The sequence below is a fragment of the Larimichthys crocea genome, chromosome I, assembly GCF_000972845.2.
Source record: "Larimichthys crocea isolate SSNF chromosome I, L_crocea_2.0, whole genome shotgun sequence".
Classification (NCBI taxonomy): domain Eukaryota; kingdom Metazoa; phylum Chordata; class Actinopteri; family Sciaenidae; genus Larimichthys; species Larimichthys crocea.
The window spans coordinates 38919251-38929999 of NC_040011.1; the positions used below are offsets into that span (position 1 = coordinate 38919251).

General features: G+C 41.3%; 1 protein-coding gene across 2 annotated transcripts; it reads left to right on the forward strand.

The window, feature by feature from the left end:
• The first annotated feature begins 1461 nt into the window (after positions 1 to 1461).
• Positions 1462 to 10014, forward strand: dctn4 (dynactin 4). Of its 2 annotated transcripts, XM_010737483.3 has the most exons (14): positions 1462 to 1679; positions 2308 to 2378; positions 2472 to 2650; positions 2746 to 2789; positions 3202 to 3309; positions 4032 to 4052; positions 4559 to 4632; positions 5870 to 5982; positions 6070 to 6179; positions 6286 to 6359; positions 6798 to 6852; positions 7133 to 7240; positions 8431 to 8528; positions 8617 to 10014. In XM_010737483.3, exons 1-14 carry the CDS (start codon positions 1545 to 1547, stop codon positions 8834 to 8836), a joined length of 1410 nt encoding a protein of 469 aa, XP_010735785.2. In that variant the 5' UTR covers positions 1462 to 1544; the 3' UTR covers positions 8837 to 10014. The 2 variants fall into 2 exon arrangements, with proteins under 2 accessions (XP_010735785.2, XP_010735786.2); XM_010737484.3 differs by lacking the exon at positions 4032 to 4052 and having other exon boundaries at positions 1463 to 1679.
• Positions 10015 to 10749: the final 735 nt, after the last annotated feature.

Genomic DNA, 10749 nt, shown 5'->3' on the forward strand with positions numbered 1-10749 from the left:
TTTCTCGTTAAGGATTACCTGATTTTTCAATAATTTCGGTGCCTTTTTAAAGGGTCCCCCATGGTACCTTTTTAATTTTTTTTTTATGTGATATTGTATATTGGGAAATTAAAGAAGAATACTACAATTTGGCATACAGTGTTGTACTTTTACATAGTAGTGATGAAAACTGTATTTTATCCTGGGATATTATATCGGGTTAAATATACCTGACGTTAGTGATGGTGTTACTAATTTTAACATTAGTGTTCTGTGGTTAAATGCGTTATAATAAATAATAAAGTTATTATTTATATTTGCTGGTAATATTTGCACCTGATCATGTTGTAGTCTCCTGTTCATGTCTCATTGCATTTTTTTTCTATTTTATTTCATTTATACCTTGCAGTTATTATTCATATTATGGTCACTTACTTTTGTAATATTGTTTATATTATGGTCACTACTCTTGCAATAATATTATTTGTATCATGGTCACTTTCTTTGCAGTATTTCTTACACTATGGTCACTTTACATTAGAATACTCTTTTTATATATCATGCCACTTTTATCCTCTGTACTTTGTCTGTTTTGAAGGTTGATTGTTTTTCGTGTTTATTGTGTAGGTTATAGATATTTAAGAAGAAGAAGAAATTCTTTATTAATCCCCTCAATGGGGAAATTCTTTTTTCACTCAATATTTATTTACATGCATTTTTAACCCCAAACACACACACACAGTACAAGTACAAGGCTCATAGACATGCAAATGTGGGGAGAGAGATTACATTACATTACATTACATTACATTACATTGCATTTAACAGACGCTTTTATCCAAAGCGACTTACAGAGGAGGACATAAGCTGAGAAAGGTGTAAAGGAGCACAGAGTAGTTGTTAGTTTTGTTAGTTTTGTTAGACAGGGAAGCATTCTCGAAACAGAAAGGTTTTTACAAGTTTTTTAAAGGTCGAAAGGGATGTTGCTGTTCTAGTAGCCGTTGGTAGGTCATTCCACCATTTGGGGACAACCACAGAGAAGAGTTTAGAGTGACCTCGCTTTGCGAGAGGCGAGAGATGGTGGAGTGATGGGCAGCCAGCCAGACCGGTGCCCTGCGAGCAGTGGGGGGGGGTTCAGTGCCTTGCTCAAGAGCACCTTGGCAGTGCCCAGGAGGTGAACTGGCACCTCTCCAGCTACCAGTCCACCGTCCATATTTTGGGTCCATGCCGACCACCCTCCGGTTCCCAAGCCAAGTCTCTATGGACTGAGCTACTGCCGCCCCGACGTTAGTGATGGTGTTACAAATTTCTAACATGAGTGTTCTAGGGTTAAATGTGTTATAATAAATAATAAAGTTATTATTTATATTTGCTTTAGGGCCTCTAGGGCCCACATGACTCCTTGTGCACAGTAAATCCATAAATGAATAGGTGTGTCAGTTCCACCGCTCACCACTAGAGGCCGCCATTCCGCAGCGCAGCGCGCTCCCAGACAACCAGCGGTGACATCAGGACCGGCAGTGCGGTCAGTGCAGCCTCGGACTCGGCTTCTCTGTGCGGGAGAGATGGCGTCCCTTCTGCAGCCGGATAGAGCGGTCTATCTGGTCCGTGGAGAGAAAAAGATCCGAGCTCCTTTATCTCAGCTTTATTTCTGTCGCTACTGCAGTGAGCTGCGATCTCTGGAGTGTGTTTCTCACGAGGTACGTGTTTTTTTTATAAGCTAAAAGCTGTTAGCTTCATTTTTAGTCAGCGGCTACTTTGTTGTTAGCCTCGCTTGGACACGTAAGGCGGGATTAAGCCAACCACCGCGCGCACTGTATGGCTAAAACGCCTGTCAATCAAACAATCCTCTTATCTGATTGGCTGCAAAGCGACGGTTAACTTCCGTTGGAGTTAGCATAACGCCGAGCATTAAAAAAAAAGAAAAAAGGGCCAGTTAGCTTCTTTAGCTGAACTTTACCGTCAAAGCACTCGGTTATTTTTATAAACACAGACAGACACGTAAAATAAATATTTGTAACAACGTTAGTCCACGCTGGCTTAACGTTAATGACTAAATCAGCTTGTTAACGTGGCTCATAGTTGCTGGACACCACACCCAGCAGACTGACTTTAGGATTTTGCATCTGTTGAAAGTTCAGATTAACTAATCAGTGATTTTTACTGATGAGTTCACACAAACTATCAATCCTGTTCATGTAAGCATTCAGTCCCACACTATGTCATTGTAAAACACTGCCCAAATAAATGCTAACAGTGTGGTAATCGCATTTATTTTATGTAACAACAAGATGATGATTCACAGTTTGACTGTCTGTCTCCTGTCAGGTGGACTCCCACTATTGTCCAAGCTGTCTGGAGAACATGCCATCCGCAGAGGCCAAGCTGAAAAAGAACAGGCGAGTCTGACTTCATCATATCTATGTCATTTTATTTCCTTTTTTTTTTTTTTTTAATTCGCTCCTGATGATAAATCTGCACTCTTATTGCAGGTGTGCAAATTGTTTCGACTGCCCGTGTTGCATGCACACACTGTCTACTCGGGCCACCAACATCCCAGCGCCTCTGCCCGATGACCCTACCAAGACGGCCATGAAGAAGGCCTACTACCTGGCTTGCGGCTTCTGTCGCTGGACCTCCAGGGACGTGGGAATGGCTGACAAATCAGTTGGTGGGTGCTGATATACTGTCACGTTCGCAGTACATCCAAAACATGTGCATTTGTTTCTTATTGCTGTCTAAGTCTGATGATTTTCTTCACTGCAGCTAGTGGTGGGTGGCAAGAGCCGGAGAACCCTCATACTCAGCGGGTAAGTTTTCCCCCCACAGTCATTGAATTTCTCCCGAGTTGCTCACATGTTTCCTGATCATGCATTACTTGTTTTTTTAAATAGATGTGCTTTATGAATAAGTGACACCCATACAGAGCTGACCAGAGGCTAATGCAAACAGCAGACAGAGCTTAGTTGCCCGAGGCCACAAATGCTGTGTGTCCTTCCCTTTTTGTGTAGTTTTTATTTTTCAGTTATATTACCAAATCATCTTTAAGCCTTTATTTCAGTGATCGACATTGTCGTTTACACATTTCACATGTTAATTTTGTTTTGAGGCAAGATGTCAGTCTTTTTTTGGGGTTACTCTGGCCCAAGTCTTCATGATTCTTGGTTTACAAATACATACTGAAGGTGATCAGTCTCTGGATGAAACCTTTGTTCCCTACAGATCAACAAGCTGATCGAGTACTATCAGCAGCTGGCCCACAGAGAGAAGCAGGAGAGAGACCGGAAGAAGCTGGCCAGGAGACGACAGTGCATGCCTCTGGCGTTCTCGGTACTCTGCTCCCTCTGAGCCCGGTTCAGCCTTTATCAAAAAAATTTCACACCTTCTTCTTTAAACCTTTTTTTCAAATGTCAAACAGCTGTTGTCTCACTGTAATTTGTTACAAAATGTGCAGGTACTGTCAGAGAAGAACTTGGACGAACAATTATATGAATTTGTTTAATACAGATGTTCTCAATAATATCAAATCTCAATAATACTCCCTATAAGCTATATCAGCTGCTGTAATGTTAAGTTAGAGTGCAAGACTGACACCATGTCTATACCTGGGCGGATAAGTATGGAAATCCACATTTTCAGGTTGCTTTTAGAAAGTTCTCCATCTACATTGACATTTGGAAACAACAAAAAAACTTTAAAATGGAGCAAAAAAAAAAAAGTAACGTTTTCATATCTAGTCGCGCTTGTGTGGATATGGTCTTCATGCTTCTTGAGTTTGTTGGCACATTGTTTACACCTCCTGCTTTCTGCTTTTACGAGAATTAACATCCAGTAATACCAACCAGTCTTACCTAATATGTATTGGAACCATTTTAAACACTAAAGCTGATGTCCTGCAGTTGTTTTCCATCACTGATGCATTTCTGTTGCTGTTGCATGTCACCAAATTGCCACTAATGTTTGCTAAACTGCTTGGGTTTCACCTGGTTCTTTGTTCTCTCTTTTTTTCTTTGCTTATGCTACTCTGATATTTTGGTTTTTACCCTCCCCAGCAACACACTATTCATGTGGTGGTGAGTTGTATTTTTCACAACTTGGGTAGTCTCATCTTTACAGTAGCGTGCTGTCTCTCTCTATATCTGTTTCTAATCTGTTTCTGAGTGACCTCACAGATCACATGAATGTCTCCTTGGTTAAATTAGACTGATATCCAAACAATGGGAGCCTTTCTGTTAATTTAGAGGGAGAGAAGAAGTCTGAGAAACCAGATTAAAATATTTTGCACGCTAATCAACCTCTGAACCTTCAGTTGTTTCTCTCCATCTATCCCGGGCAGAAAGGCTCCTGTTGCCAGACGACCAGTCAAATATTTTTTGGCTTATTTATTCTTTATTTAAAAGTCAATTATGATTTCTTGTTGTATTCGTTTAAAAGTCGTCGAGTCCTTGTGAGAAGTAGTCATGTTGTAGATTAGACCTTTTCATAAATGGTCCAAAGGTTTCCTCCTTCGTTTTCAATAATCACAATGCCTGATCTTGTTGTTTTTTTGTTTTTTGTTTTTCTCCTTAAATTCACTCAGGAAAAATATGGCCTTGGAACCAGACTGCAGAGGCAGAGGTCTGGAGCTCCCATATCAAGCCTGGCTGGCCTTTCGTAAGTGGTGTTTTGTCATATATGGGAATTACTCCTGCTTTTGTGTCCACATTTCCCTGCAGTAACCACACAGTGTGTCCATACATATCCACGGTGACTTAGATAAATTGATTTCTTACCTTCCAGCAGCCATTATTTAATTAATTTCAGTGTGCCATGAAAATCAATTTGCAGAGCCTTGAAACCTGACGTGAGATACATGCATAATCCATCACAGTGAACAGTCCGTCACCCTTATTTTTTTTTTTCTCCCGCCCTCAAAGTTACATCATTACCTCATAGCATTACAGCTGTGAGCGATGACCATTTTTAAGTTTCACCACCAGGATGCATTCAAGGACCTTGCTTAACATCTGAAAATTAATAATTGGCTGGCTTGTATTGACAAAGTACACGTCATGTCTGTGGGATAAATGTAAAGCAGGCTGGGACACCATGAAGATTGTGTTCAGTAGCCAAGTCTCAGAAGTCTCTCTTCATAAGTCTAAAGCCGTACATTATGCTTGGAAGATGCTCAGTGGTATCAGATATCAGTTGGGCTTGGGCTGGATTACAGCGTACCATGGTATTTTGAAACCACACAGATATGACTTTCAACACAGACACTCGAATTTCAACCGAACTGATACGGCGATGTGGAGATTGAGGTGATGTGTTGTAGTGTACGCCTTCAACATAGGCAGCCAACTCCGTGTCAAACAGCCTGACTACATCTTCACCACAACAACCCACTTCACTTTTCCAGGAGTGGAGGAAAAACACACAGGAGCTTTACTTTGTTCTCGAGAAGCTGCAGCTTTTATTCGATGACAAGTTGTAACCTGCTCTGTACATTTTACGGCTAAACTGACAACTTCATTGCTCACCTTTTCTCTGCTCCGCTGCATTCACAGTCGCTCTCTGGAGTGGTTGGGATAACGGTACAGGACAAGTTTTAAAAAAAGAAGAAAAAAAAACCTTTTGCTCTTGTTTGGGAGTATTTTTTTGGTTTAGTCCCAACGTGGTGAGCCAGCCAACACGTACAAGTCCTCCAGTAAGAATGTGTGGAAGAAGGGAGCTTATTCTGTTCATTATTCTACAGTAAGACTAGTCTAAGTAAGCTATTTGCCTGTTAGACTCACAGCATTCTAGGCTAGACAATGGTATACATGCTACAGTGACTTCATTCACCAGCAGCTCAGCCTTTTAGGTTTTGTTTTTATGGCTGTTTATATCAGTATTTGTGTGAATTTATTAGCCTTAAAGAGGGCGAGGACCAGAAGGAGATCACCATCGAACCTGCCCAGGCCCTGGATGAAGTGGAACCCCTGCCTGAAGATTGTTATACCAGGCCCATCAGCTTACCTGAGGGTAAGTTTGTATTTTACAGAACAACACTGATCGTCTTTGTCTTTCTAATAACCGAGGTAATCTAAATGTATTTATGTTTCCTTTCAGTGACTACGCTGCGCCAGCGGCTCCTGCAGCCTGACTTCCAGCCTGCCGGGGCGTCTCAGCTCCACCCCAGACACAAACACCTCCTGATGAAGCGCTCACTGCGCTGCAGGGTTAGTGCCACTTCAGGGATTTACTCTCCCGTATCAATCAGAGGCTGTTGTTTTTTTATGTAGATCACATTAAGATAATGTTTGTTTTCTTCATCTTCTCCCCCAGAAATGTGAGCACAACTTGAGCAAGCCAGAGTTTAATCCCACTTCAATCAAGTTTAAAATACAACTGGTGGCTGTGTGAGTACTGGTCATCAGATTGTGTCCTTTTTGTGATACTGTTCATCTTATTTTAATTAATGAAAAACATAATTCAGCCTGAAGCCTGATTTAGTTTAATTAGATTAAGATCCCAAAGCTCCAGTTATAAGCTGGTGTTCAAGAAATGATTTGTGCCAAAGTAGCTTAACTTTAAACCGATTATGTCATTTCCAAATGGAAAATAAACACAAATTAGACATGTCTTGATAAATGCACCCAATTACCTCTGTTGACTGTTTTAGGGGAGATTCACACCGTACAAATAACATGCTGACTCTCTCAGGAGTTCATGTTTTGTGGATCATTTTTAAGAGCACCACTAAAACTTTCATCTTTTAATAAATACTGTATTGAACACTGCCACTGCGCATGAATATTACACTGTATTGATTGTCCTTCTGCCTGATCCTCCCGCAGGAGTTACATCCCTGAAGTGCGAATTATGTCCATTCCAAATCTCCGGTACATGAAGGTCAGTGTGCGTGCACGCACTGTTTCTGTCGTGAATACATCCGTTATATGTTTTTATTCTTCTGTTCGTAATCTTCAATAAGCGGGACTCTCTTCAAACTCATAAGTGTATTGAACCAAGTATTGAACCTTGTTAGTCGGCAACAAGGATCCCTGAGAAGATATTTATTATGAAAATGCTCCAGAACTGCACTACATTACCTCATTAAGTGAGCTGAATCGGCGTTTAAAGGTAATCTGGGTTCAAAACCGTATACCCCCCCCCATCCTTGTCTGTTTAGGAGAGTCAAGTGCTGCTGACCCTGACCAACCCAGTGGAGAACATCACCCACGTCACATTGGCTGCGTGCGAGGAGGAAGATCCTGATGACATCAACAGCACTGCCAAGGTATTCAGCTGTAAAACAAACTGAGCCTCGACACTGTGAGCAGTAACGGTGTAAATCTTGCCTTTTAATCAGCGTTTAATAGGCTGTTTGTCTTTGCTTTATTGAGACTTGAAGCTAAAACCGACTGAGCTGAAAGGTCAGTGGATATCGCACTTGCATAAATGTGTCAGGTGGTCAGAAACGTTTCAGCGGGATCTAGCTTTGTTCCATGGTGCCTGCGGAATACACAATAGTTCAGTAAAAACCCCTTTTTGTTTGTCAATAATGTCACCACTGTGTGTCTATCAGCTTGTGGTGGCCGAACATCAATGAACAGGGCTTCAACTGCTGGAAAGAGCGTTCTGGCTTTAATGCAGAATATAAGAAATGGGCACAGTCACAGATCGTGGCAGTTGTTTACCACCTGCCTGTTCTTAAATATTGCACATTAATCCTGCGGCCGTGCCCGACAGTTACAGAGAGTTCAGCCCCTTCATACTGCCTGTTCCTTATGGAATAGGTACCCATGTCTACATTTTATATGCAGAGCAGTTGTGTCCCATTTCTTTCCCCTCCATCTGTCAGCTGTCACACACGCAGCTAAGAGTGCCGTGTTCCTGTGGTAAATGGTCTGCTGAGATGCCTGTTGCCAGCAGCCGCTGAGAGGCACTCAGTGACTACAGGCTGTTTGCATTGGCCTCTTTAGTGATGAAGTCATGGGCCAGACTGCAATAAGGACGAGCTCCTGGCCAAAACGCAGCATCTTCATGACCCATTTCCATTCACATTAAGGCCAAACAAGGTGCAGTAGACCTGTTATTCTGCCTGATCTGATATTCAGACACCTGGAGGGCGATGTGAACCACAGCGAGTCGTGCTCGCTTGATTTCAGTGATCAGCTTTTTCCGAGGACGAACAATGATGATGACAGAAACGTGTCTGACGTGTTTGCAAGGAGCAAGCAGCACCTGCAACTGATCCTTTTTTTAGAAACCTTTTGAAATGATAATTAATAGATTGTTTTTGTCTTGTGAAAACAGACTGTCAATCTCTGCACCGTAAAGGTCAAACATCCAAGTGAAGTAACAATAATCAGAACACATTTCTGAGTTGAGTTTGAACTTGAAGTTTGAAACAGAAGAGGCATATTTAAAATGTAGGTTGACTTTAGTCTGAAAGTCACTGAATGTTGAAACTTCTTTTTTTTTTAGGTTATAGTACCCACCAAGGAACTGGTGTTGGCAGGAAAGGATGCTGCAGCAGAGTATGATGAACTGGCTGAACCCCAGGACTTCCAGGATGACCCAGAGTAAGTTAATACACTCACTCACACACACTCACACAGAATTAATAGTGCGAGGTAACTCTTAACCCGATCCCTCCGTCTTTTTCCGCAGTGTTGTTGCCTTCAGGAAATCCAACAAGATTGGGTTCTTCATCAAAGTGATCCCTCAGAAAGAAGAGGACGTGGATGTCGCTGTTTCATTTAAGATCCGACACGATTTCCGCAACCTCGCAGCTCCCATCAGGCCGAGCGAGGAGGGAGCCGAAACCACTGCCGAGGCCATTTGGCTCACGCACCACGTAGAGCTGAGGCTGGGGCCACTCGCTCCCTGAACATGAAGACACCGGTTAACAGTTCTAGTGTCGGATTCTTTGAATACATTTCCTTAAACTGTGGGATTAATTTAATTTACGAATGATTTCTGATTCTGCTTATCGATACGTAAGAACCATTTAAGATCTACTTGAGTTTTTTTTTTTTTGCTTTAGCTTCATTTGCATCATCAGACACATTACAGAACATACAGCGGTTGCATGATAGCCCAGTTTATTAAACTATATAAAACGATGGCTGACTGCAGACTAACTGAAGTGCATCAAGTTTATCTTCACTCTTTTTTTTGTACTTCACCACATCGTCCGCTTAAACACTATACAATCTATCCGTAAAAAGCACTTTTAGAGTGAGGTAACTTACAGGAAACCAAACTTTATATATAGATGTAATTGCTTATAAGTATAGTTATAAGTATAATAAGTTCTGTTTCTCTTATTTGCTGCTGTTTTACATACAGTATTTTCTTAAATAGCAATGAGGCTATAACCTCCGGGCTTCTATCTCAACCTGAAGTATGTTTTGTCTAATTAAATCTATTAACTGTGGATTTTTTTGTTGTGAAATATTGGTATTTAATGTATGTGGTTACACATTAATATAACCTCTAGATCATAGAAAAAGTAGCGAATAAATGAAGCTGATGAGCAGAATCAGAAATCATAACTGAACAATCTGAACAATTCACGTGCAGCACTCGCCTCTGCGCTTTTAGCCTAACGTATCCTCGTCAACATCCTTTTCTGCAGACAATAATATCGTATTAACTCGCATGCTTCAACTATAGTGAATATCGCACACGTTAGGTTAGACAGTGTCATCACAGTTACTGATCCTGTGCTGTTTTCTTATCCGAAAAGGTTCTCTGATTGAAGGCGATACCTGCCAATAATTTTACTATTGTCTGAAGTTAAACCTTCATTGGCACTGTGGAGAGGATGTATAAGAAGCTCTGTTAATTTCACGTGTTCATCATAAAGTGTACTGAGACACTATCGTTTTTTTTCTGATTTTGAAGTGTGTTATTTTGGGTTCTAGATTGACTGACGTCTGTCGGTGTGTACGGTAAACTGCTGTCATGTTTGGTCTCTCAAGTGTGTTAGTAAAACAGAGCCTTCCAACAACAAACAGTTAATCCTCTGTACCGGCTAATAAACTAATGTGATACTGTAACAGAGCTCTTCTTCTTTTGTCTTTGTCTGACACGTGTGAAGCTCTCTTGACTGTCCAACTCCTCTGGGCATGGTGGTGTATTCGTTCTTACCACAGGATGGCACTGCAGGCAAACAGTTCAGAGATAGTTTTTTTTTTTTTTTTTTTTATTTGAAGAGAGAGCTGACAGGGGCATGCATTCTTTATTGTGATCTTGAATGACCCTGCAAGATCAAACAGTACATGTGATTATAGTAATGTTTGACTAAAAAAAGGTACAAGACGCTCTGCTCCAGAGAGAAACATTTTAATAATAATCCAAGCAAAGCAGAACGGGCTTTTTTTTTTGCTTTTTTCAGGGTATGAGTCATGAGGGTAAAATGTCTACTTGTCAACAGCAGGAGTACACTAATGGAATTTGTGTTCCAACAAATACTGTTTTGTATTTAACATCAGTCCCGTCCGGCGATGCTCTGCACATGGGACAGTTTATTGCCTCTGAAAAAGGCAGATCAAATATGTAATGCGGGCCTGTTGCAGCTGTCCAATGAGGCCCGTTTGCTGTGTAAACAGACCCACTCCGTCTGGGTAATAAAGCCATGATTTTCTTTTATCTTCAGCAGATATAAACAGCTCAGAAGAGTGGCCTGTGTGAGAGCCATAAATCAGCCCCTGAAGATGAGGTAATAAAGCACACATGGAGTGAGGCTCTGCCTCTGAAACAGCCCAGACTCCCACTTCAAGCACAGCTGATGATAGC